Here is a 27977-nt window from a genome sequence, read left to right as displayed (position 1 = left end):
CTCTCAGGACCTCTAACAAACTATATGAAGTTATTTGCGGAATCCGTGACAGTTTAAAGAGTATGATAGTGCTTTAAGTGTAAATAGTGCTGAGAATTGCTAAGAAGCCCTTGTTCTCCTCGCAGAGCTACAATTCCCAGAATTCCCTGGGAAGAGGGATTGGTGGTTAAACCGCTCTGAGAGGGGAATAGGCATCTCCTAACACAGTGTTTCCCAACCTTTTTTGGGCAAAGGCACACTTGTTTCATGAAAAAAATCTCGAGGCACACCACCATTAGAAAATGTTTAAAAAATTAACTCTGTGCCTATATTGACTATATATAAACTTTTACTTATGTAAAAAAAAATAAAAAAATAGTAACAGCATAGAAGGTAATGGTTAGGCCCTCTTCCAAATATGCTGGGTTTTTATTTGCAAGGACTGTTCTACATGGGAAAGCATTCAGCACTGTCATTCTCCCATCTGCCATCTGAATTGGTACTATTCTGGGTCAACTTACTCTGCTGCATGTGTAGATGAAAATGGCACCAAGTGTGGGGGAGGGGGCAGAACAGGTTTCAGATACAGGATATTAAGCATACACGTACTTCAGATTGAACTGGTTGCTTGCTTTGCAAGTTTTCATTTCCCAAATGACTGCCTTGGCAAGCGCAATACCTACCAGGCTCAAGGCCGGTCTCGCGCTGCCGCTTCCCGCGCTCTCAAGGACCCGGGAGGAGGAAGGCGTGAAGGGAATCCCGAAGGCGCGAAAACCTCACGCATGCGCAGGCCTTCCGCCTGCGACAGCCCAGTAGGCCGGCCGAAGCGAGCGGCGATGGGATGTGGGAGGGAGCTCGCTCGCCGCCCCGCATGTGCCTATGTGGGGCACGTTACAGCCCCGTGACGTCAGCGCCACGCAGGCAGCCAGGCAGGCAGCCGGCGAGAGCCCCGCGCTGGGCGGCCTCTCCTCGCCGCCGCCGCCCCGCCTCTCGCCGCCCGACTCGCCCGACTCCCTCCCACGGCACACCAGGCAACGTCTCGCGGCACACTAGTGTGCCGCGGAACACCGGTTGGGAAACACTGTCCTAACAAACTACAGCTCCCAGGATTCTTTGGGAGAAGGCATGGCTTTTTAAAGTGGTATCTTGGTGCTGCCTCGCCAGAGTGGTGCATGCTCTGGTTATCTCCCACTTGGACTACTGCAATGTGCTCCATGTGGGGCTACCTTTGAAGGTGACCCGGAAAAAACAACTAATCCAGAATGTGGCAGCTAGACTGGTGACTGGGAGTGACCGCCAGGACCATATAACACCAGTCCTGAAAGACCTCCATTGGCTCCCAGGATGCTTCTGAGCACAATTCAAACTGTTGGTGCTGACCTTTAAAGCCCTAAATGGCCTCAGCCCAGTATACCTGAAGGAGCGTCTCCACCCCCATCGTTCTGCCTGGACACTGAGGTCCAGCTCTGAGGGCCTTCTGGCGGTTCCCTCACTATGAGAAGTGAGGTTACAGGAAACCAGGCAGAGGGCCTTCTCGGTAGTGGCACTCGCCCTGTGGAACGCCCTCCCATCAGCTGTCAAGGAAATGAACCACTATCTGACTTTTAGAAAACATCTGAAGGCAGCCCTGTTTAGGGGAGGTTTTTAATGTTTGATGTTTTATCACTTTTTTCTTCTTATTAATACTCTGTTGGGAGCCGCCCAGAGTGGCTGGGGAAACCACATGGGCGGGGTATAAATAATAAATCATTATTATTATTACTTTAAGTGGGTTGGAAATCACCAGCCTGTAAACATTTGCTTTTACAACACGCTCCCTCCACTCAGAAAATTCTTGCCTCCTTCCCTCTCCCTGCAGAATGTGAGGCCTGATCTGCCTCTCCAATAGACCAACTAGTTTCTATTTTTCTCTCCTGTAGATAACGAGAAGACTGGAAGTCGGGATATGATTCCTATGGATGAACTTGGGCCAGGTAAACACAGTTACGAATCAACCTCTTCTGCCTTTTTTCCATAGCGAAGCCTTTCCCTCACAAGGGAGATCAGCTTTTCAAGAATAAGTGCTTTCAGGCGTCTGAACTTGACATTTAGAGCTGATTTTTTTCCTTTCCAAAATATCAATAGCATTTTTAAGCGTGTGTGTTTGTAAAAATGTAAAGAGGCAGGTAGAAATATAGATATGTAGGTGTGGGCAGCTACTCTGATTTTATGTGGCTTTTAAGATAGGGATGGGTGAACCTGACAGTCATGGTTTCTCTCAGTTTCTCAGTTTACTAGTTTGTGATTTTGTTTTCTTTAAAGAGAGTCAGCCCTTCAGTGCGAAGTTCTCCTGATATGCGAATTACTGCGTGCATTTTTGTCTAATAAACATATTTTTTGCAAGCAATTTCCCATAAGATACTTTTTTTGTATGTTGTTTTCACTAACGTATGCAATTTTGTACACACTTTACTTAGTGTATGAATTACCGTATTTTTTGCTCTATAAGACTCACTTTTTCCCTCCTAAAAAGTAAGGGGAAATGTGTGTGCATCTTATGGAGCGAATGCAGGCTGCGCAGCTATCCCAGAAGCCAGAACAGCAAGAGGGGTTGCTGCTTTCACTGCACAGTGATCCCTCTTGCTGTTCTGGCTTCTGAGATTCAGAATATTTTTTTTCTTGTTTTCCTCCTCCAAAAAGACTTGTTGTCTGGTGCGTCTTATAGAGCGAAAAATATGGTACTTGGTTGGAGAACTGCATGGCAAAATTTGGAGAAGCGTGCATTTCAAAGGAGGACTGCGTTTCAGTTTGCATATTGTTTCAGGAAGTGCAAATTAGGTAGATTTGCCTTTCAGTGCAACTGAATTTGAATGGAATACAATTTCTCCTCCATCCCTACCCTTGGCCTAACTTCAGAAATGGCCCAGAAGCAAACTATCCTTTCCTTAGCTGCCCACTGGGGTTGGGATGAAGAGTGAGACAAAGGGCTATCAGACAAAGTGTGTATGAGAAATGGGGACAGGGATGTCAGAAAGAGAAAGAGGCGTTAGAGGGGCAGAAGGAGAAGGAAGAAGATTTTGGGTACTGCCACTTTGGGGTCCTGCTCCAATCACCGCTGGCTTCAGCCCCACCCATAATTGGCAAGTGAAAACGGCCCTCCACAGGAAAAAGAAACCTCTACTTGTCAAAATTAAAAAATAGTCCAGTAGCACCTTAGAGACCAACTAAGTTTAGGTATAAGCTTTCGTGTCCATGCACACTTCTTCAGACTGTTTTTTAATTTTTAAGACCAACACAGCTACCTACCTGAATCAACTTGTCAGTAAAGCATGATTATTTAATTGCATTTTTTGGTAATCTGCTCTTATGATCTCTCTCTTGTGGAGAATCACAAGTTTGAAAGATCTCAATGATACAGCATCATTCTAGAGGCATTTTGGGAATTGCTGGGGTGGGGGCATTGAGAAGGAAACAGGGTTGTACAGGAATCCTACAAAAAAAATAAAAAGATGAAAAAATGAGTTAAGGGGCTATTGTGGGGGCTGCTTTCACATGTAATTCGGAGGGTTTTTTAAAAAATAATAATATTATATTAATAAACAAAATTAGCCAAAGAAAAAGAGCATAAAGAAAAACACTTTTACAGCAGATTGAAATCAGCATATGGTTGGACATCATCACTGAGTAGTTTGCAGATTTTTGAACTAATTCAGGGAACTTGGTTAAGTTCCCTGAATTAGTTCATTCCAAACAATGTTCATTTCAAATGATGCCCGCTGATGTTTACTGTAGATAACGCTACACTAAAGGGTATGGCTCCATTTACAGCTGGTTGCTATGTTTTAAGTCTGCGCTGATAAAAGCCAACATCTAAGAGTTTCGGATTTGCATCTGGAATAAAAAGCATTTAAAAAATAAATAAACAAATGTTAGATCCAGCTTTCTCATCTATGAGAAGGAAGGTTGCATGCGTTTTTAAAAACCAAGTACAGCTCCTCTTGAAACCTAAAACTGTAACAACAGGAAGGAAAAAGATTCTGTTGTGATGCTTTTCATACACCTCACTTCAAACCTTCCAGCCAGCATGAATAAGCTGTGAATATGTTCCTTGCTTAAGGGAAAGCTCTGATATACATCCTCTTGGTGGGAAGAGATTCACTTCAAATGAGAGCGCACTGCAGGGTGACCATGTATTAGCCAGCCTGGCAGTGTAAAGCTGAGGATCAGAAGCTACTTTGTTGGAACACATTAGTTATGTACCCAGAGAAAAAAGGGTTTTCCAACAATCGGCATGCATTGTGAATTTAAAAAAGACTTACGGGGGTGTCGAGGGAAACTGGATCTCAAATGCAGGCAACGGCAGATGGTAGGATTAAGAACGCCATCATAGACCTATTAGATGAGGCTGATGGACCAAGTTAATGGCCCATCCTGTTCAGCATCCCATTCTCACAGTGGCCAACCAAATACCTGTGGAAAAGCCTGCAAGCTGTGGGAATGTTCAGGGATGCAGGAGAGGATATATTGTCTGATAAGAGCCTTTCCAACTTGTGTTAACAAGTTCACAATTTAGCAGAGTAACATTCCCCTTTTTAAACTTGGAGCGGATGCATTTGCTGAGGCTCGCTAAAGCCTCTATAATAACTGTTCTGGTATTTCCCCCTTATTCCCTCATAAAAGATAAGACACGACACAGTCTTCTATAAAAGTATAAAAAGGTTTACTCACACATCATTCTGTTCACAATAGGATCCCAGAAGGCAGACTTAGCTTAGAAAAGTAACATATACCTAGAAACTATCTCATAAGAAGACAGTCCCTTTGTCCTCTCTTGGCTGGAAGTCAAGAGGGCATCTTTGGCTAAGCAGATGTTGCTTCTTCGATGCATGTAGTCAAAAGAGAGAGATGGCTGCCCTGCCCTGTGCTTTTGTCGTTACCTGCACTGGTGAGGCCACACCCACCTCTAGTCACATGCAGAGGAAGTCCGTCCCAGCCCAGAAGGAAACAGGAAGTTTACCTGCTGGCTGGACAAACATTCCTCCCAGTGTGTAAACATGTTCACTCTAGGAATGTTGTACTTGACTGCTCTTGTGTTTCACAACCCACACAAGCTGGGCATGAGGGCAACAGCACTCTGCCTGTCTGCAATTCGCAGCAACTGGTATCCAGAAGCACTATGCTTCTGACAGTGGAGGGGGTACATAGTCTACATTGACAGCCTAGTCCTCCGTGAAATTGTCTAAACTTCTTCTAAAGCCACCCATGTTGGTGGCAGCCACTGCCTCTATCGAGCTTGAGGTGGCATATGTGGTTTTCCATCTCCCCATTTTATCCTCTCCTCCCTGAGCAGAGGAACAACTCCCTCCTCACCTACATCTTCCTTAGGGTAGTGTGAGGGGTTGTGACAGGTATTTGTGGAGGTGGTCCTTCAGGAGAGGGGCTAGAGACACGTTTCCTAGGAGGCCTTCACCTCTGAAAGTTTGGGGTGCCTGAAGCAGGGCTGCCAGTGGACATCTGAATAGCCTGGCAGGTTTGTGGAGCAACAGGGAATCCTCCATTATGCCCAAGTGCTCAGATAGCATAAGAGCATAAGGATGGCAATGGCTACCCTTTGAAAAGACCTTACAGGTGCTCACCTGACATCATGGGATCAAATAATAATAATAATAATATATTATTTATACCCCGCCCATCTGGCTGAGTTACCCAACCACTCTGGGTGGCTCCCAATTGAGTGTTAAAAACAATACAGCATTAAATATTAAAACCTTCCCTAGACAGGGCTGCCTTCAGATGTCTTTTAAAGATAGGATAGCTGCTTATGACTCCCAGGCTGCACACCTGGTCCTTCAGAGGACACAGTTACCCCATTCAGGACCAGGGAATCCCCACACCCGCCCGCCCCCTGTCCCCCAAAAACAGTACTTCTGCCTTGCCGGGATTCAACCTCAATCTGTTAGCCGCCATCCATCCTCCAACCACCTCCAGACAGTCACACAGGACCTTCACTGCCTTCACTGGTTCTGATTTAAAAGAGAGGTAGAGCTGGGTGTTACCTGCATACTGATGAACACCCAGCCCAAACCCCCTGATGATCTCTCCCAGCGGCTTCATATAAGGATTAAAAAGCATGGGGGAGAGGACGGATCCCTGAGGCACCCCACAAGTGAGAGCCCAGGGGTCTGAACACTCATCCAGCAGAACTAGGAAACAGCTCCTAAGGGTGTGGCAGCACTTTTAAATGATAAATTTGCACATAAATTAAGAATAGCAGGAGGAACCAGACAGATACACATTTGTGGGGTAATGATGGAATTCTAGTTAGTTTGTGAATAATCTAGATAACAAAAGACAGGTCCTTGAAGTCTACTCTTAATATACAGACATTATGATATTTTAGTTTCATTGGACAGTACATTTCTGCAATCCAGGGAGAAGATTTTCTTTTCAGCTAAGGCAAAGTACCTTGTCGATTCATTATGGGTTTTATGTTTTTACTCTATAATTTTGCTGCATTGTTTGGGGCAATTTGTTCTAATGTATCTAGAGAAACAATTATATATATTTTTTTAAAGGAAAATACCTACAGATGCTAGCAGGGGAACGACGTCTTTGCATGTGTGTGTGACCATGTGTGCTAGTTTTGGGATGGGGTGAAGGTTTCTGCCCACTGCGATGCTCTTTTTGAAACAGTGGAACGGGCACCCATTTAATGCCATGCTGCCATTGATGCCGCAGATTCCTTTATGGCCTCCTGTCATTCCTCTGCAGATGGCTACTCGACCATCGATCACCGGGAGAAAGAGCGAAAATACAAAGCCAACGACAACATGGGGGACGCGTCAGAGAAAGAACCACTAAAAGTAAGCTGTGTTCTTCCGAGTTGCACATCAGGCATGAGTTGCACCCCACCTTTTAATGGAGTTTTGTGGGCCAATGTAAGGCAAAATTAATTTGAATTGTTCTATATAGGGGTACAGACCTCCCCTTTGAATATCCCCAGCTGTCATGGCTCTGATAATACCATTTGCTCATCTACAAAGGAGAAGATACTAGGCCTCACCTCCTTGCCTTTAGCCTCCATGTTGCTGCCGCTGGTGCCTACGGTTTTCAGTAGCACTGAAGATCAAGGAACCTGTTGTATTCATTAGCAGTGAAGATCAGAGAATCTACTGTATTTGTTGGTAGTGAAGATCAGAGAATCTGTTCTTCCCCTCTGTGGTGTTCCCAACCCTCGTACAAGACACCGTGCTTCCTAGAAGCTGGATTTTCTGCTGTGGAAATTTTGATATAAAGAATGGGCATAAAATGAAACCTTAGGTTGACACCTCAGTGTTGGCCCACCCTCCACACCACCTGCCCAGCCCGTTGGGATGGCAAGGGGAATTCCTGTGGGCCACTGTCTCCCAAGGACCTCTGCTTCCCTTTACTCTCTTAGAATGACCCTTCATCCTTGCGGTTCTAAGAAGAAGGGAGTGTGTCCCCTCGCTCCACGTCCCGAGGCCATTTCCTTCACAGGAAGTTTGAGTGGAGGAGGAAGAGCTCTTGGGGCAAGGCATTTCTGTGGAAAGCTAAGGCCGAGACTCGGGGTGAGAGCAGCAGCCATGTTTGATGGGGTCCTGGGCAAAGTGTGTCCTAGCAAGCCCCCTTCCTCTTTTGATTTTGCCTGGCATCATTAGTTGCTAGGACTGGGTGGCAGACGGACATTCTTTTAATGTCCCTGGGAGACATTTCCTCCACATGATGCTGCGTCAAGAGGCATTGTGTGGAGTTAAAATGGCAGCTGGACTCGGCCACCTGGTTCTGCTCAGACCACTGAGTTGGTGAATAAAAGCAAAGGGTGGACCTCAGTGGTGGGCCCTGCCAGGATTTTTGGAGCCAGTGGTGCCATCGAGGCAGGAATTTGGGGACTAATGAGCCAAATGAGCAGGAGAATCCCTCAGATGAAGCGCTGCATGAAGTAACACATTTGACCGTCTGTAGAGAGCTGAGGATACCCCTAAGACAAGGGTGGGAGACCTCAGGTCCCAGGGGCCAAATGTGGTCCTCCACACCTCTCTGTTTGGCCTTCAAAACTCTCCTCAGAACACATCCCCCAGGCCACACCCCTCACTGATCCCCCACCCAAGTGTTTTTTCCTGACTGGAAGGCAATGTCTCTTGCATGTCTGGACAGAGGACAGAGAGGAATGTGGGTAGAAACTAGCCCATTGCATAAAGAGAAAATTTACATTTGTTGCTCCTCCCACTTTTGCCTCTGGCTCCACCCACCACCGACTGACATGCAGCCCTCAGAGGTTTGCCCAGAACGGAATGCAGTCATTGGGCTGAAAAATGTGATATTTACATTCATTGCTCCACCCAGTAAGAGTCCTGAGATCCAGATAGAAATACATGGAGGGCCGCATTGAGCTCCAGGGCCTGAGATTCCCTGCCCCTGATTTAGCAGCTCCTTACATATAAGGCACCCATGTTTTGCTTTTGTTCTTTGTTCTGTTGCTTTCAGTTCCTCCATTTGGAAACCAACCCCAACCTTAAAGTCTATAGCTGTGCAGGAGACTTTGTCCTGAGAATAGTCACTACCAGCACCTCTGCTCCCTTGTGGTTTCCGTGGTGAGAAGAACTGGAAATGCGTGCGAGTGTCTGTGCAAAACTAGGCGAGGTTGACTCCGCAGGCTTGTGCTCAGATATAATCTGGTTTCCCATCCATCCAATTTACTGGTGGACATGGAACATGGAACCATCACGTGCTGTGGATTCCACAACGCTTATTCCCTATGTTATGGGTTCCAGTGTCCCTGGGAAGTGATAGAGCATCTTTGCTACCAGAGAAGCCAGGGACTGCGCCCGGGGCCTTCTGCATGCTGAGCAGGTGTCCCTAACACTGACCAGCAACAAATCAATATGGCTTCTGCCTTAGGAAATCTCCCTTTATCTGGGCCTTCGGTCCTCTCCCAATATGTCAAGCTGCGCTCGTCACCTTCTCTCTTTTTTTGTCCTTACGGTTTTGCAATTAGCATCCTGTCCTGGGGAACTTTGTATCATTCAAGTTGCAAGGATTGTTTCAGCTCAGCAATTTTGTCAGGGACTTCTTAATTTTCATCCACCCACCTCGTTAGGGTAATCCCTCGTCTTCCCAGCCACACTCTCAGTGGCAACTCCAATAAGCTGCATGCTTTATTTAGCTGTGCTCGAGAGCCTTAAAGCTGTGGTGTGATCGCAAGACCCACTGCCCTCTTGACCCGCTGCTCTGCTTTCCGTATGAAGTTCCACCGGGCAGCACTGTTAGTGGGTGAAGATTACAGCTGTGCGTGGATTAAGAGACCTCAGTGACCCTTAGAGCTGGTACTGCCCCAACGACACCATTGTTGTTGATACCCATTTGGCCTGACTGCGATTTTCTCCTAAGCCTGTGCTTGGCCAGGAAAGGGGATTTACCGTATTTTTCGCTCTATAAGATGCACCAGACCACAAGACGCACCTAGTTTTTAGAGGAGGAAAACAAGAAAAAAAATATTCTGACTCCCAGAAGCCAGAACAGCAAGAGGGATCGCTGCGCAGTGAAAGCCACAATCCCTCTTGCTGTTCTGGCTTCTGGGATAGCTGCGCAGCCTGCATTCGCTCCATAAGACGCACACACATTTCCCCTTACATTTTAGGAGGGAAAAAGTGAGTCTTACAGAGCAAAAAATACAGTACTAGCTATCGCCTTTTGGCCCAGGTGAGCAGCACACAGATTGCACCTGACTTTTGTGTCAGGAGCACAAAAGATAGGAGAGGAGAGGATTTTTTCGCAGAGCTTTCTCACCTCATGCCATTGAGTGAGGGTGGTGTCTTGCCTGAGCTGTAAGCAGCAACCTGCGGCAAACCAAGAGAGCCAGGAAGCAAAGCAAGGACTCAGGTCTGAAGAGTGAGTCAGAACTACAGGACAAACCAAGAGGCAAGGTTCCAAGCTGCAAGTGAGAAGTCAGGACACCAGAGGAGCTTGCAAATGACTTCTCATTCTCCAACCTGCTTGTGGGTAGAGGAATCAGGAAGGTGTAACCACTTGACTAAATTTCTCGAGGGGAAGGAAAAGTTCTCCGACATTTTCTCAAAGAGGTGGAGCTCACTATTAGCAGTAGCACAGGTTCCTGCTCTCTGTCAACATGCAGAGGGCCAGGAGGCCAGCTGATAAGCCCCAGCTGTGCCGTCTCCTTCCATCGGCCCGTGCTCCGACGTACATCCGCGACCCAAGCTTCAAAAGCCAGGACACGCTATTAGCAGAGTGTACTGCGCACACAGAATAGGCATGAGGCTTGTGAAGTCATGCTACAGATTTATTAATCATAAATCAGAACAAAGAAACGTGTCGTCTCTCTCTCATGTCGTCTCAGAGAGAACAGCAAAAGCCAAAGCTGTACATACACAAATGGAAGTTCCCAGCATACTGTGCTGGAATGCAACAATTCCACACGTCTGTTCCTTAAGGTGGAACGGAATTCTCAACACTCTCCTCCCCCCTACAGGTATGTGTGTGTTAGTGCCACATTGGGTCAAGATGCACAAGTGTTTATTCTGTAGAAAGGTGAGAGATAGGCCTCATTGCTCCATGGGCTGTATACTGTAGAACAGGCATGCCCAACAGGTAGATCTCTGGACGTCTGCGGTAGATCATTGGCTCCCCCCAAAGAAGCTGAACAACTGCGGCTCCTCTAAAAAAAGCTCAACATTTCACCTCCTCCCTGAAAAAACTCAACAACTTTGACCTGAACCCCAAAAAAGGGGTTAGATCACTTCCAGTTTTTAACTCTGTGAGTAGATCGCAGTCTCTTGGGAGTTGGCCATCCCTGCTGTAGAACAAGAAGAAGGCACTTAATTCTAACAATGCAGTCCTAGGCATGTCTACCGATTGAGTTTAATGGGGCTTAACTTCCAGCTAAGTGTGTGTGGCTAGTCCTGTCTACTGTCTGCTGAGCAGCAGCCATTGGGTACCACAAATCAATTCACACAGAGTCATCCTCTGAGCTAAACTGGGCGTGATGCAGGATATCGATGGAATGGCCTGTTGTTTTTACTTTGAATGCAGCTGTGGGTATTCTGAATTTTGTCAGAGTAGTAGCCACGGGGTGGTTAATCCTTCCTTTGTGGGCTATCTTTCCAATCAAAATCTCCTCCTTTCTCTTCCCTGCAAGTGCTTTCTCAACTACAAGGGGAAAGATACTGGTTCTAGGCATATTTCTCCCTGAAAGGAGAAAAGATGCTCAGGAGAGGAGCAGCCGGCAGCTGAAGGATTAAGCATTTCTGCTCTAATCAAATTCAGAGCCTCCACAACTGCTATATAAAAAATAATAATTTCAAAAAATAAAAAAAACCAGCAGCAAGTGTCACTGCTTTGTTTTATCTATTTATGCAAAAAGAAATTGATTTTCTAACAACGAGTACAATCATAAAACAATAGAAAGCAGTAGAAGTTTGAAAGCTCCCCAATCTTATTCCTGCAAATTAAGTATCCAAATGTTGCAGGTGCTGAAATGTCTCTGCCTTTGTGGAGGTTGAAATATGTAAGCCAGTGCTTCATCTTGGGCTGCTGGGCATGTGCCTTGTGCCATTTAGGTGCTTGGTTGCTTGATGTCTTAAGCTAATAAGGCATTAGACTTCTGGTAGGTCTTGTATTTTCTCTAAGGAAGCCGTTCTTCACCCCAAAATGTCAAGGAGCCCAGCTGGTTCGTAGGGGTGCTGGGTGAGGTCCTTCTGCTGCACACCAGTCAGCAAGTTCTGCTTTGTATTCTTCAAAAGTGTTTGCCGAAGATGTGAAGTTCCGTTCATATTAGCAAAGCAAAATGAGGTCATATACACAAGCTGGATATTTTGGCTTCCCTGCTCTCTCTCTCTCAGTTCAAGTCCATGCTTTTACTTTTTGATCTCAGGCTCAAACATGAATCAACACAAAACATGGATCAAGGAAGGAGAATGAAGTTTTCTTCTAATGCCTTTCCCAAGTTCACCTTATTTCTTATCTGTTCCCTGACTCAGCCTTCCTATAGAAAGGTTCATTCCCACCCCCCTTTCTAGGTAATGTGGACAGGCTGTGTTACTTTGCCACACTCTGAGCAAGCCAGTAGCTGTTGGAATGCAAAGCAATACATCATTGGGGAGGACCTGTGGCCCAGAGGTAGATTGGTCCACGAGGCAGAACCGCAACACTAGCTCCTGGATAGCAGAGTTGTTGTTGCTTACCGGGAAGAGAAGGAGGCAAAGCAGTGGGGAGGTTGGCGCAGTGTTTACACACTGGCAGGATTGGCTCTGCTGATGTGCTTGCACTGCGTTAACCTCCCTGCCACTTTGCCACAACTCCCCTGCTAGGAAGCTAACACTCTGTCGTAATCCTGCCCTGGGCAAGTCACTTCCACGGGGTAGCCCTCCAGATGTTGTTGTACTCCAACTCCCATCAGCTCCAGCCAGCATGGAGTGATGGGAGTTGTTGCCCAGCCATTTCTTACGGGGCAGGGTGCAGATTCCCTACCCCTGCAATGCAATATCCTCCTCTCCTCCAAAGGCAAGGTGTGTGTTGATCTCCAGTGCTTGCAGTTGATTGGCTCCGCTGCTGGGAGAGCCACTTGTCGTGAGCTGCAATTACATTGATGCATCCAGCACTGTCTGCCTAGTGCTCACGGCTGTTGTTACTGGAGTTTGGAATGAAGCATGCTTTTTACTGATTCTGTCTCTCTCCCTGTTTCTCTGTCTCTCTCCTTTTCTTTTCTGCACTAATGCTACCTTGCAAACCTTTTGAACTGGCAAGTTTGTTTGTCTGTTTGATTAATCTGCTCTGTTTTGCCTTTTTAACGCCTCACCCTGTCTGCTGCAGAATGACACAAATAGGAAAACCATTAACAGGAGTAACAGGGCTTCGGTGACTCTGGTGGATGCCCGTGACCCTAAACCCCAGCCTGTTGACTCCTGGGTCTAATTTGCATGCATGGTAGGTCCTTTTCACAGTAATTGGTGCTCGTGATTAACTTTTCTTGTTTGCGCATGGTGTTGCATCGCTGTGTGTTCTCTCTGCCCGCCTGGCTCCTTTGCAGGCAGAAGCAGACAGGAAATTGCTTTCAGTGTGTTCTGTTTAATATATATTTCACTCATCACTGTTTGATAAAAAGCTGCAATGCACTGCTGGTGGAGTCCATTGTAACCCATACGAAACGTACGTGAAGCTAAGCAACTGGTCGCAAAACTCCCAGCCGTCCTCTTATGAAACGGAAATACCTGATAAAATTTTCCTGGAAAGGAGGTGAATCAGTGTTCTCATTTGTGGAGCCAGAATGCTTCCATTCCTCAGTGTATTTTCACTTTTATTAGCAGCCCGATGTTGAGGGTCTTCTTCGGTGCCTTCAAGGATTTGCTGATCAATCCACTACCACAAAACTGAGAGGGGAGAGGTGGCCATGTAACAGCTGAGATCAAAATGGATCCCCATGTCCCATGGACAGAACAGGCAGCCCTTAGTATCCCGAGCCAAAATTGCAGGAGCTCTGCTTACCATACCCTGAGTGAAGCTCAAAACCACTCCCATATCAACAAGCTTGATCCAAGGCAATCTGGAACAAGTGGACTGACTCCTAGCCCTTTAGACGAGACTACAATTCCCATCATCCCTTACCACTGGTCCTGCTAGCTAGGGATCATGGGAGTTGTAGTCCCAAAACATCTGGAGGGCCGAGTTTGAGGAAGCCTGCTTTAGACAATGGCTCATTGTGTTCTTGCCTGATCTGGTTACTGGCCAGTCCAACCACAGATCAACAGTTCCATTTCTTGCTGCAGTCCCAACCTGATAGGCTCACTTTTTCTTCCACACTTGCTTGCTTTCTTCTTCCACGTTGATTTCTCACAGATATTCTCTCTCAGCTGCTCTAGCCGCAGCTGGTCTGTGGTACAGTCAGACCCTTGACCCAAGTTTGGCTTCCATTTTAGAATTTGCAATGGTTTGTCAGCTATGGCATTGTGTGTAAGCAGTGTGAACCTCACTGTTCCGACTGTTGAGCAATGAAACTGTGCTTTGCAGCCCTGGTGGCCAGCACAACATGGGTCTTCCTGTCTCCAAGGTCTCAATAGGCAAGAACCTAAGCTCTGTTCCAGTGGTTGGAGAAGCATCTGTCAGGACACAAGGGGATACTGTAGCATCATGGCAGCTGGCTTCACCCCTCCATGTTGTTGTTGTTGATGATGGTGATGATAATACGAACCAGGAAATCCCTTGTTTGAATCTCACCACTTCCAAGCTCGCTAGACGGCCTTAGGCCAGCCACTCTTTCTCACCTACTTTACAGGGTTGTCAAGTAAAAGAAAAAAAATATTGACCTGCTTTACAGGGTTGCAGTATAGATCACAGCAAGTGAGTGGATGTGCCGTTCTTTGAACGCTGCATTAAAGCACAACTTAAATGCTAAATATTATTAATGTTGCTGTGATTTATCCCCCTTGCCTCGTTCATTCTCTAAAGAAGGTTCCTTCCAGACATTGCTGGTCTGCAGCCCCCATCTTCCCTGACTGCTGGCCATGCTGGTTGAGGCTGGTGGGATTTAGAACAATTGAGGGCACCATGTTGGCAACCTTTGTTCTAAAGAAAGCACCTGTTTCAAACCCCAAAGTGAGTTATAGCTGGGATTATTTAAGGACTTTTGCAGAGGGGCTGCTCTACGCAGTTCTGCTCCAACTATGTAGATTACCCTGGGACAGAGTTTTGCCTATTCCTTCCTCTCTTCTGTTCCTTTAGAATACAGTGGAACCTCAGGTTACGTTACCCTTGGGTAATATAAACTTCAGGTTGCAAAAGCGGCAAACTGGGAAGTGTTTCACCGCTTGCGCATGCGCAGAAGCGGTCTCTCCGGTTGCGAAAACTTCGGGATACGGCCGGACCTCCGGAACAGATCCCGTTCGCAACCGGAGGTACCACTGTAATTTGTTACCTTCCAGGTAGGGTTGGGTGGTCTCCTTTCTGTTCACCTCAATAGGAGCGGAGACTTTTCAAGTTTCCCAGTCAAGATTGCCAAAGAAAAAGCCCCTGTAGTTCCCACCATCTCATCTGTCACAAACTCCCTACCCTGACTCAGGGCTGGCCCAAGACATTTTGCAGCCTGAGGCGAACCACAAAATGGTTCCAAGGAAGGACGTGTGAGCGAAGCTCTACACCAGGAACAAGGGCGGAATGAAGATCTACATTGGGAACAGGGGTGGGAGTCATATCTACCTTACCTAATGATTGAAGTGGGAATCAAAGGCCGTCACAGGAGCGAAAGGGCCTCGCTCTGAATGATGCTAAGTGGGTGCAGAGCCCAGGAGACCCCAGAGGGAAGCCCCTTGCCATTTCCTCCCTAGTGGTGGGGAGGAGACCAGCAGCGCCTCTTCTTCACCAAGAGGCCATTGTAGAGGTGGCATAGCAGGGTGGGTGGGGGCGGCAGATCTACGTGGCAGATCTGCCACACACCCACCCCCTTGGTGGATCCTTGGTGGCAGATCCATCCTCCAAGGAGTGCACCACAACTGTAGCAGCAGCAGCAGATGTGTTCCTTGGAGGCCAGACCTGCTGCCCTTGTGGATTCTGCCGCCTGAGGCGCTTTTCTCACCTTGCCTCTTGCATGGGCTGGCCCTGACGCTGAGCACCCCCCCCAAAAAAAAAAAAAACTTGAAAGAGAGGTAGCAGCAAGCACTTCCCTCAGGGAGAAGCCCCTGTGCCAATACAGTCAAACCTCGGTTATTGAACGTAATCCGTTCCAGAAGACCGTTCGACTTCCAAAACATTCGACAACCGGAAACTGAAAGCAGAAGCCTCGATACAATAGGGAATCTCAAGACGGAAGCCGCGTAGCACAATCAGCTTCCGAAAATCGTTCAAAAACCGGAGCAGTTAATTCCAGGTTTCCGGCATCTGGGAATTGAAATGTTCGACTACAGAGGCGTTTGAGAACCGAGGTTTGACTGTACCTTGTTTTAATTTTCTTCCTTAATTTCAGCTGCTCTTAGAATAAAACCTATTTGGAGTTTGTGGCGCCTCCCTGCCCCATTACCCCTATTAATTAACTCTTGCTTTTCTTTTTTTAGGGCTAAAGTCCCGCCGCTTGTTTTGTTATTGTTATTATTATTTTTCCTCAACTAAAAAAGAAGAAGAAGAAGACGACGACTCAACAAACAGGATCTCATTAATTAACCATCACTGCCATTCAGATATGGAAAAGCCTTGGCGCTTGCGTCGGTGGAACCAACCAACCAGGCTGCAGGTTCTCTATGGGGCAGGGACGGGGCGACAGACCATCAGCCAATCCCAGAGCAGCATGCCTTACAGCAGGGACCGTTCTGCTTTTTAAGAACCAATCACATTCCCGCCCAACATCTCCCTGCCCTTTCAAACTTCCGCACAGAAAGGCGCAAGACAATTCTTACAAGCTTATGTCGGACAGGTTTGGTTCTTAGCTGACTCTTCTATGTGGATGGTGCCAAGTTATGAGTTGAAGGTCATGAGATGGGTAAGGAGAAGAAGAATGAGAAGTTTTAAAAAAAGAGAAAGAATTCACATGTGGAAAGAAAAAGTGCAGAATATTCGGAGTATATCTTAGGTATAGTCATAAAAAAAAAACTTAGCACTTTTTCCTTTCTTTTCGAACTGTGATTTTTTTAAAGCAAGTTTTTTTTTGTGGCCTGTTGTTGAGGTTTTTATTCTTTGATCCAATGGAAATGCAGAATTGTGGAGCTGAGTTGGGTGGATTTTGACGAAAGGAGAGAAGGAGTTGGGGAAAATCTTGGTGGACTGGCTTGGAAAGGTGGAAGCTGGAATTGACGTGGGCTGTATACTTTGCTTTTGAAGTAAATGATATCACACTGTGCTGCCTATATTATCATTAGTGTTTCATTTCATCTGCCTTTCGACTTCTGTAATGGCTCTGTTTATACTTTCCAAACATATAAATGATTCATTCGAGGTTTTTGCTGTCCTCCTTCAGGGGGAAAAAAAGAGTGATAACGACATCCCCTGACCACACAGACATGGTGGACTTTTTCTTGTTGCTGATGAGTGCTTCTTAATTTGCCAGCCTGCTGGTGTTGAGTTGACGGCAACATGATGTCAGCATCGCGCTCCCCCCTCCCCAATAGATAGTATTTAAAACTTTTGGAAAAAGTGGAATCTTCCTTGCAAGGAAGATGTTTCAAATGCATCATAAACTTCATATGTCTCTTCTCTTTTTTGCTGGTAAAATGTTAATAATCGCCACCCCACTGCTGGATCTCATGTATGATTTTGGCTAAGCTATTAACAGAGTGCTTCAAAGGGAACTATAATACGTTTCGAGCCACCCATGTGTGGATAGATTAGTTTGTAATTAATTAGGGTTGTACACTCGAGGAATGACGACATCCTATTTATGTGCAAAGCCTTATTACCTAGGATCGCTGTTGTTATGGGTCTTTGGCGATTTGTTTGCCATTGGTGCATATAACCATATCCCTCGTCCCGTGCATTGTGTACAATGATGCTTTGTGCTTTAACCACATTAATTTCTTTCGGGTTTGGTCTGTTGTAGAGAGAAAATGGAAGCAGAACCTTTAACCGTGCAGTGCTATGCACCCCCCCCCCATAAAAGTAAGTCCCATTGAGGTCAATGTGTCTTACTCCTCAGAAATCAGGCATAGGATTGCAGTCTGAATCTTCAATTCCACTTACTGCTGCCTTCTTTCTCTCTCTCCCTTGTTGCTAAAATGAGTTGGTTGCCATATTCACTTAAATGATGTGATTGGAAAGCACTTTTTGTTTTTTAAAAAAATAATAATCCAGCAAATTTCATTGGGGGGGGTGTCCTGCTGTTTCCTTTGTAATTTAAAATGAGGTTTGGGGTGGGGTGGGGAGGGCAGGGGAGAGAATAAAATAAAAAAATGCTGTATTAGTTAAACATCTAACTTTTTGTAAAAAAAATATTAATAATAGTAATAATAATAATAAAAATCCATAAAAAAGAAAGAAAGAAAGAAAAAGCAAGCATCAATAGCTTTGTATCTTCTGAAATATAAAGAAAATAAAATTTGACATGAATTACATATATAAATATATATCTCTATCTATATATTGTGCAGGAAATAGGTTGCCAAAACCGCGTGACATTTGTAGCAGGAAAGCATTTTGCAACAATTCAGGGAAAAGACTGGTGTCAGAAGCTATTTGGCAATTTGGCTGGTGCAGACACAAGCATGTACCTGCCCCCTCTCTGCCCCCAGTCTCTCGCCCCCTAACCCATCACAGTCACGCAACTGGGGTTACCTCTGAGTCTCTTCATGGAAGCAGAGGCACATGGTGCCAGTGACCTATAGGAGGGAGGCCCATGCTGGCCCAAGATCTCTTTATTGGCCAAAGAACACATGACAGGTGGATCCCACTTTGGATTCTAACTGGAGACCTCTTTGCCTCCGTGACCTAAACAGTGAAGAGTGGAACAGGATCAATATCTTTCTTGCTTCTAACAATGGTGCTCTTTTCATACTTCTACTCTTGATAAGTGAAGACCCTTTTAAGCGGGCTGTACATTTTTATATCATCTATATACGAATCGTATGTAATTCCTTTTTCTTTTCTTTTTTTGTATACAAAGGGTTTTTTTTTTTGGTTTGGTGTGTTTTTTTAAAAAGAAAAGCTCGTCTGCAAGTTGTAACTAATTGAGTCTGCTGCTCTGTAGTTTTATTAGACCCCCCCTGCAAGTGAATCGTCTCAGTCACCCTGGCTTCAGTCTATGCTCTGGTCCTTCCTTTTATTTACCAAAGGAAATGGGAGTCAAATTGCTACTTGGGTGCGTGGGGGGGGGGTATAAATCTCCCCCATTTGTTCACTGGCATTTCTGACGATCATGCAGCTGCCCTTTTCCTGCTGACCGTCCCAAAGATCTCTTGAGCCTTCCAGGAACATAGGAAACTGCCTTCTACTGAGTCAGACCCACTGGTCCATCCAACTCAGTACTGTCGACACGGACAGGCAGCAGCTCTCTGAGGTTTCAGAGAAGGAGCCCCCTCCTAGCCCTACCTGGAGATGCTGGAGAATGGATCTGGGGCCTTCTGCATGCAAAGCAGGTGTTCTACCACTAAGCTATGCCTCTTCAAATATTATGAGGCAGAGAGATCCATAATCCGGAAGGTCTAATTTCCACTGGGAGGTTAATATAGGCAGGAAGAAATGGCCAGGGAGGGGAAGGGGAAGATGACCGGCAACAGAGACGCCTGGAATGCGGAAGCAAGCAATGGATTGCGGAATGGAATGCAGAAGCAAGCAATTGGCACAAGCTTTCCCAGGGCTATGTGCTCAGTGGGTGAAATGGGGGGGAAAGCAGAGCTACTAAGTTTTCATTAGCCAGAGGGAAAGCTTCATTCTTCTGCTCAGTCATGGTAGCTCATTTGCAATATGGATTGCAAAACCACAAAAAAATGGTACGATGCAAGCAAATATTTACATCCTTAAACTGCAGAATTGATTTTGGCTGCCACATTCGGCTCTGTTCGCTCTATGTGTGTGTGTGTGTGCATCTAATCACATATACCCTGCCTAGACATTTAATCCTTCTCAAGTGCTCTGGAGAGTTTCACTTCTGCAAGGCACTGGGAGGATTGATAGCCTAGTTTTTGGAACCGTGATAAACTGCTTATACAGAATCAGACCAATGGTCAGCCTGAATTGTCTTGTGAATATTCGAGCAGGAGGCGCTCACTCACGATTGCAGGCAGGGTCAATTTGAGCATAGCTCAGTTTGTGGCCAGCGGTAGTCTCAACCCTGCAAGCTGCCACCATCCCCTTCTACTTTGAACAAGGCAGTGCAGTGGACATTCTCAGATTAAAATTCTGGCAAGGGATTGACCCGTTTTCAAGGGTGATAAGAATGCTCAGTCAACTGTATTGTTGAATCTTGTTGTCAGTGGCTCTCCAGGGTTTCAGGCTGGGATGTTTCTTGGTCCTGCTAGCCAACCTGGAGGTGCTAGGGACCAGTCTTGGAACTTTCAGCTTTCAACACATGTGTTCTACCTGTGAGTAAGGGCCCCTCTCCAAAAGGCATTCTCCAACCCAAAGACCATTCAGGCAGTTTCAGGATTCCCTTGAGTCAAATTGCAAGCCATATGACTCATTTGAAACCTAGTTACAGGTAGGTAGCCGTGTTGGTCTGGCATAGTCGAAACAAAATAATTTTTCCCCCTTCCAGTAGCACCTTAGAGACCAACTAATTTAGTTATTGGTATGAGCTTTCGTGTGCATGTGGCACTGTGGGTTAAACCACAGAGCCTAGGGCTTGCCGATCAGAAGGTCGGCGGTTCGAATCCCCGCGACGGGGTGAGCTCCTGTTGCTCGGTCCCTCCTCCTGCCAACCTAGCAGTTCGAAAGCACGAAGTGCAAGTAGAAAAATAGGTACCACTCCGGACTGGAAGGTAAACGGCGTTTCCTTGCACTGCTCTGGTTCACCAGAAGCGGCTTAGTCATGCTGGCCACATGACCCGGAAGCTGTACGCCAGCTCCCCCAGGCAATAAAGCGAGATGAGCGCCGCAACCCCAGAGTCAGCCACAACTGGACCTAATGGTCAGGGGTCCCTTTACCTTTACCTTTACCTAAGGTGCTACTGGAAGGGGAAAAAATTATTCTGTTTCATTTGAATCCTGTAAAGATGGTGCTCTTAAGCATCATAAACCTAGCCTTGCCATTTCTCATGAAAATTCCTGACATGTCCTGGTTTTCGGGTGTAAAAATGGTGTCAGGGAAAACCTGGGGGGTGGAGCTCAACAATTTGGGGGTCTTCCTAAAAATCTCAACAGGTGTCAGGAATTTTTGAAATATGGCAACCCTACCTAAACCAGATCCAAAACATCAGTGTTGGGGAACCTTTGGCCTTCCAGATATTTCTGAACTACAACTCCCCTCGCCCCTTGCAAGCAAGGCCAATGGCCAGGGATCATGGGAGTTGTAGTTCAGTAACATCTGGAAGGCCAAAGGTTTCCCACACCTCCTCTGCACAAAACATATCACTGATGTTGTAGTCTGAGCCAGGACGAACACTTAGCAATGCCATTGGGCCAGCAGTGTCTATAAGGACCCAAATGAAAGGACATTTGAAAAGTCAGGTGGTGATCCAAAAGGATTCGTCTATCATTCAGGAGACCTTGCCAGGGAGCAAACTGGCTGCTAGGATCACTTGCTCCTCACCCACGGGGCCTGTTTCTTAGTATTTGTATTGGCTTTCTGTCCCTTTAGTACGCCAGAGCTTCTTGTTGCTGATCCTCACCGATATTAGCTGTCCATGAGATGTAAAACTGACAGAGAGAACCTTGGCAATGTGTGCCAGGGCTGTCAGTAGGCGTCTAGGTGGCTCCTCCTTTCGTGTTCTGTCTAGTGGCAATTTTTACTCTGCTTGTACGTAGCAATAAGTAGGCATTTAATAGGTCAGTTGTAGGAATCTCAGCACTGCTACCTTTCCATGGGCAGTGACAAAAAAAACACAATCTCCACCCCTTTTGTTAACCCTTCTATTGTGAATGCCACCACCTGCTGGCTTTGAATGCTCAAAATAGAGCCTCCTAATTCAGGAGCAGTATTCGGTTCTTATTTCTAGATGCATTGTGGCCAGTTAGAGGGCGTAGGGAGAAGGAACTATCTGTGGCCCTCCAGATATAGTTGAAAATGGACAAATCGTTTCAGTTTCGATTTCTCTCCATTTCTCCTTTCCCCACACTTTAAGTTCAGCTCTTCACATTTCCACATCAGTTTGTATTTTTTTAAAAAGTTACCATCCTCATGTTACTGCAAATTTCTCCCAGTGTACTCATTTTTGTATGCAATTTTGCCTAACACACTCATTTTTTTGCAAGACAGTTCCCCCTAATGCCATGCCCTTTTGTATGTTATTTTCACGGTACATGCTTTTTTTATGCACACTATGCCCTAATATATGCATCTTTGTACACGTGACTTGGCTTATACTTGGCTGGAGAACTGCATTGCAAAATTCAGAGCTGCGCAGATTTCAAAGGATGGCTGTTTGCATATTGTTTTGGAAAGCGTGAGTTAGGTAGGTTCGCCTTTAAATGCAAACCGGATTCAATTTCTCCCCCTAGATATGATTGAACTACAATTCCCATTATCCATGGCTGTTTGGGTATGCTGGCTGGTGCTGATGGGAGTTGAAGTCTCTTGCCCTTAGGTAAAGCTATGTCTGTTGTGGCCTGTACATCCCCAGGGCAGTTTGCTGTGGGGCCAGATTAATATTGGTTCTTGTTTATCAGTTCTCCGTGGTCCCTTCTTCATTGCTCCTGCCTGCATTGTGGGCATCCTCTCTGATCCATGGCAGAATGTGCTACAAATCTCCTTTGAAGTGAAGGCCCAAGACAGGTGTTGATCATCATGTGAGCTGCGCACAGGTGGTCTGAAGCGAGCTGCTGCCAGTCCTGTGGAGCCTCCTTTTATTGAGACAAATATGCAAGCCAGGCAAATACATTTTTGGGCTGTGACCTTTACACATCTTCCATCCTGAGATAGTGGGGTGGTACAAAGTTATTTTGGCACCTGTTCCACAGCGTCATTTTCCCCTTGCACAGTGTATGACGAAGGAGACAAAAGGTCTTAGAGACAAAGGTTACAGACAGGACACCGCTGACTGCTGAGACCGCAAAAGGTCAGACATAGGGAACCATGTTCCAGACAGCTGTGGCTTGTCTGGGGGGGGGGGTTGCCCTGCACCCCAGGGTCACACATGCAGGCAGACAGTGGCTGCCTGCTGGTGGGGAAGTGTGCTCCCTCCGGACCCCACTCCCCACTCCGCGATATCCCTACACTCCTTGGTTCCCCTACCCCCTGGATAGCAAAGGCAAGATAAATTACACCACTTGTGCAAATATATGAAAGGGTGCGTATGTCATATGCTGTGCGGAGCTGACCTAATACTATTTTCTTGGCGCAGCATTGTTTTGACTCAGCCCTACCTGTGGCGCGTTCTTTGGCTGTTGTGTTATGCTGCTGTTTCACACAATTGCCAGTGCAGTAGCGTCAAGGCAAGAGCCTTCCTTGTTTACCCAGGCAGGCAGCAGTAGGTCAGGGTTCTCCTAGCCTCATTGCCCTATATATGGGCTTTTATGTAGGGATTTGATTGGCCACTGTAGGAAATGGGGTGCTGGTGTAGCTCAAGAGTAGCCAGAAGTTGCTGGACCACAGTTCTCACCATCCCTGACTATTAGCCATGCAGGCTGTGATGGAGCGGAAATCTCATCCAGAAATATCTGCAGAACCCATTGGACTAGATGGGTATGCCTCTGGATGCTATTTGCTGGGAATCACAAGCAAGGAGAATGCTGTTATGTTCATCTCCTGCCTTCAGGCTTCCCATAAGTTTCTATGAGAATAGGATGTTGGAGGAGATGGACCACTAGCCTGGTACTGCAGAGCTACTGCTGCTGTTGTTCTTAGGATCTTTGGTCTAACTCAACAAGGTTCTTCTTAAGTTCTTAACGGTCATGGCTCAGTTTTGGCACTGTGGGGCTCTCATTCTATTGGCCTTCATTCACAAGAGACAGTCCAGGGTTGAATTTATTGTGCCAAATTTCCAGATTAAGCCAACCTGCTCCATCAGTCTGAGCCGCCATCCCTGTTCTGTTAGTGATGGATGGAGTTGGTGGGATACTGCTCTGGACCAATAACAGAACAGGAAAGGAGAACCTGTGGTCCTCTAGATGTGGCTGGACTATAGCTACCATCCTCCCTGAACATTGGTCATGGTGACTGGGACTGATGGGAGTTTGAGTCCAACAGCACCTGGAGGGCGATAGGTTTCCCATCTCTGGTTTAAAGGTGGCACAGAACACAACGGTCCGATGCTTGACCCATGAGATCACGGCGTACTAATGCTGATGGAATATGAGCTGCTCGTGGATATCAGGCATAGCCTTTTCATCTCATTCAAGCAAAGCGTCTGCACCTGAGACCACTAGGATGCTCATGCAACCCTTTGTCACTCCTTGGCTCCATTTGGGCAGTATCAGATAAGACTAAAGATACCAAAGAAGAGGCAGGTGTATTGGTAATACCTGTGCGGAATAAGCTGGGGCAATGGGATGTGGAATATGTGGCCCAACCATGATAGTGTGTGTGTGTATACTCAGTTTGGCCCAACTACTGCATTTGGGCAGAGGATGCTGTCTGTGTTCCCAGAACTCTTGTAGGTAGTTTTGGACAAGGATACCTCAGAAATCTATAAGCAGGTAGATGGTTCCCAGACGGTTTGAGTGAGACAGTGGTTAATGGAACGAACTGTTATGGTTTCACGAGGCAGCCACATCACGGCGTCTCTAAAGATCATACCTGGAAGATTATCAATGCTAAAGCTGACCCCAAAGGACCTTTCAACTTTTGACTTGAAAGTGAATTGAGGAGGGAGAGAAAGTTTCAGTGACACCCACCCAATTCACCTTTTTGTTGTTGCCATCACCTGTTTCATCGCCTTGGCGTTGATGGAGTCTCTGCTGCTGGTGGGCATTAAAAAAAAAAAAATCACTCACAAGGCTATGGAGTGAGAGGTCAGGAAACGTTTGTCCTTGCTCTGATTGGCCTTTGTGACAATCCCAGGTCCTTAAGTACAGAGGTGGAGCTTTAAGCTCCGGCGGGGGGGGGGGGTGGAGAGCAGGCAGGGGCGTGGCTGGCACACATCCCGGGGGGCATGGCACGGCACGGCGCACATCCTGGGGGCATGGCATGCTGCCTGCAGGGGTGTGGCATGCGTCCTGGGGCCGTGGTGCCCAGTGCAGGGGGCAGCCGCAATGGCACCCCACTGGGATCGTGCCACCGGGGGCAATGCGCTCCCCCCCACACTCCTGTTCCTCTGCCAGTGCTTAAGTAGCAGCAACATGAAGTAATCTGAGTGAGGGCATTGCTTCATTTCCTGATTGGTGCATTGTGGGTCAAGGATAGGACTCCCCCTCCGGCAGCTGGGGATACTATCAACACTGCTGGTGACCCACACACTTTTGACCCCTGCTCATGGCTCCTCAAAATCAGTGAAACCTCCTCCAAAGAACAAAACAAAAAAACTTTACAGCCTGAAAACAGGGTGGCAAACTTACTTTGGGGCATTTGAGTTCACTAACACCCATAAACCACAATGTGTGTTTTCATTTGCCTGGTTTGGGACTATTGTATATTACATTACGCTCAGGGCAGACTTCCTTGGCTTGGTGCCCTCCAGCTGTTGCTGGACTCCAGCTCCCATCATCCCCAGTCAGAAATGGTCAGAAATGATGGGAGCTGTAGTCCAGCAACATCTGGGCGGCATCAGTGTGGGAAAGGCCGTGGCATATGAGAAGGTTTAGCAGCACCCCAACTCTGTTGGAGGCAGTAATGCCTTTGAACAGCAGTTGCTGGAAACCACTGGAAGGGAGAGTGCTCTTGTGCTGGGCTGCTGCTTGCAGATTTCTCACAAGCATCTAGTTGGCTTCTGTGGGAACATGATGCTGGACCAGTTGCACCACTGGCCTGATCCAGAAGGCTCTTCTTGTGTTTTTACGTTCTCAAGATGAGTGCATTCTGTTCCTGTTACCTTGTTAAATCAGAACCAGTGTGCAGACACACCTGGTGATTGTTGCCTCTCGTTCTTCACATGAAGATCTCTGCTAAGCCTCTGTTGAAAAGCATTGTGTCGCAAGGCAGAAGGAGACCTCTGCCTGTTGCATATGACGTATTGTGGCTCTTTCATCTCAACAAACAGTGCAACCCCAACCATACCAGCTCAGAAATGCCCCCACCTCCTGCAAAAGCCAGCAAGAGCCACACACTCTTTAAAGGGAGTGTGGCTCTTGCGGGGTTTTCCCACCTGCATTCGCTCCATAAGACGCACACACATTTCCCCTTACTTTTTAGGAGGGAAAAAGTGTGTCTTATGGAGCGAAAAATACAGTACGTCCTATTGACAATGGGGCTTACTGCTAGGTAAAAACTGCACCCTTTGCTACTCTCGGATCTCTTGTACTCCCAGAGTTCCGGCAGCAAAATAAGGTGGTAGAATCTCTGAGCAAAGAGCGGACAGGACCACCTCAAACTGTAGTCACTGCTATTTTGTTGAAATGCTGGTGCTTGAATAAGTGGATCACATGGATTTGCCACGTAAGCAGAAATCGAGGACATCCGGTGGAAAGATTGAGGCCCGAGTTACCGTATTTTTCGCTCTATAAGACGCACCAGACCATAAGAAGCAACTAGTTTTTGGAGGAGGAAAACAAGAAAAACAAAATTCTGAATCTCAGAAGCCAGAACAGCAAGAGGATTCGCTGCGCAGTGAAAGCCGCAATCCCTCTTGCTGTTCTGGCTTCTGGGATAGCTGCGCAGCCTGCATTCGCTCCATAAGACGCACACACATTTCCCCTTACTTTTTAGGAGGGAAAAAGTGTGTCTTATAGAGCAAAAAATACGGTAACTGTTCCAAGGAAACCCAAGCATTTCAACCCAAAAAGGTTATAAGGGCAAGCAAAACAATGAAAACAAATGCTTGCATGTGTAGATATGGGAGGTCATTTAGCCCAGAGTTCTTCAACATCTAGGCCCCCAGATGGTGCTGAACTCCAGCTCCCTTCATCCCTGACCTATGGCTAAGCTAGCTGGGGGTGGTGGGAGTTGTAGTAAAAAAACCACATCTGTGGACTCCAGATGTCAAAGAACACTGATCCATTCCAAACTTCAGCTCATGCACGGAATTTATGGCTCCAGCACCAGAGGTGGATTTACGGCAGGACAACCGGTTCTGTCGCACTGGGTGCCAAGCCTGGGGGGCGTTTCAAGGCGTCACAGCTATGATGTAGTGAATTGAGCAGAACGGAAGACCAGAGACATGTTTGTGTGTGCCAAATTGTGGCCTTGCACGGGGTACCGCTGACATTTGAAAGACCCAGGGCCACCTCTGCCAGCATCTCTGATAGGTAGAGTTCCAGCCTCTTCTTCCAGCAAAGGTAGAAAGATTCTGGCCCAACCTGCTCACTCGTTTCTTACTCGCAGGAAGTGTGTTTGTTTGACACAGACGAACGTCGGCAACGTTGCATGGGCACTTCCGGCCCATTCTTCCTTGTCTGGGGTAGCCATGTTGAGGGACTGCAGTGCCCATCGTCCCTGACCATGCTACATGCAGCGAGTTGTGAAGCAATGAGCGCATCGGTGCATGTGTGTGTCAACTGGACCTTAGTGGCGTGCCTCAGCAATGTCCCTCTGCGGCCACCACCTTTGCGATCCAATTCACGCCTCTGAGGGGCTTCTGCCACCATAACCCCCCACACAGGGGGATCTCTTTAAATCGCCACCCGGCTGTTTGGGCTTTTGTGTCTTTGGAACGTAAGATGAGGGGTGCGCTGAGCACTTTTGGGGTTAGGCAGCTGTGGCCCCAGACTTTTAAGTGGATGTAAGATCGCCGTGTCGCAGGGGGGCAGGAGCGTGTGGATCCCACAAATCTAGCAGAGGCCGCTTTCAACCCCAGCAAGTTCCTGGCAAATTAGTAGCCAATGTGTTTGTAAACAATCATGTGCCTTAAAATTTTCTCACGGTGGGGTGGGGTGGGAAGGAAATAACCCAAACCCTTAAAAAGAGTGGAATTTAAAGAGAGAGAAAGAAAAGACAATTAAAACCAACAATGTGTGCTTCTGTACAACGTGGTCGCTCTGGTTTAGACTGGGGGAGGGCGGTCGCAGGGCTGGGGCTGGGGAGTCCTTTTGCATTGTATTTAAACTGTACTATAAACAGACTGGTTTGGTTTTCAGATTCAAGAAAGGGAGGGGTGGGGGGGTGGATTATACGCTTTACAGAACCAATGTTTAACATAACCCGAATGTATTAATATTATTCTAGGAACTTTCCGTAACACAGACAAGTAGAATGCTTGTTGGAAGCAGGTGTGTAGGTTAACAATTTGGTGTGTTTTCAATAAACAATGCCTGGAACGAATTCCTGTGTTCTCCGTTATTTTGCTTTCGGTCTGTGCGAAATCTTTGGCCTCAGATGCCTGCAGTGA

General features: G+C 46.8%; 1 protein-coding gene across 13 annotated transcripts in view; it reads left to right on the top strand.

Annotated features, from left to right (window-relative positions):
- ARVCF (ARVCF delta catenin family member) overlaps positions 1-27910 on the top strand; it is a 604272-nt gene extending 576362 nt beyond the window's left edge. For 12 of the 13 annotated variants that reach the window (XM_077920631.1, XM_077920630.1, XM_077920635.1 and 9 more), the window contains 4 exons: positions 1899-1952; positions 6730-6821; positions 12805-12918; positions 16035-27910. In XM_077920631.1, the coding sequence (XP_077776757.1) occupies positions 1899-1952; positions 6730-6821; positions 12805-12906 (248 nt within the window). In that variant the 3' untranslated portion in view covers positions 12907-12918; positions 16035-27910. The remainder of the gene's footprint in view (positions 1-1898; positions 1953-6729; positions 6822-12804; positions 12919-16034) is intronic. The other variant, XM_077920633.1, reaches the window with a different exon arrangement.
- The last annotated feature ends 67 nt before the right edge of the window (positions 27911-27977 follow it).

The sequence above is a fragment of the Podarcis muralis genome, chromosome 16 (assembly GCF_964188315.1).
Source record: "Podarcis muralis chromosome 16, rPodMur119.hap1.1, whole genome shotgun sequence".
Classification (NCBI taxonomy): Eukaryota; Metazoa; Chordata; class Lepidosauria; order Squamata; family Lacertidae; genus Podarcis; species Podarcis muralis.
Note: the sequence above shows the minus strand (reverse complement) of the source record. Positions and strands in the feature narration are given on the sequence as shown.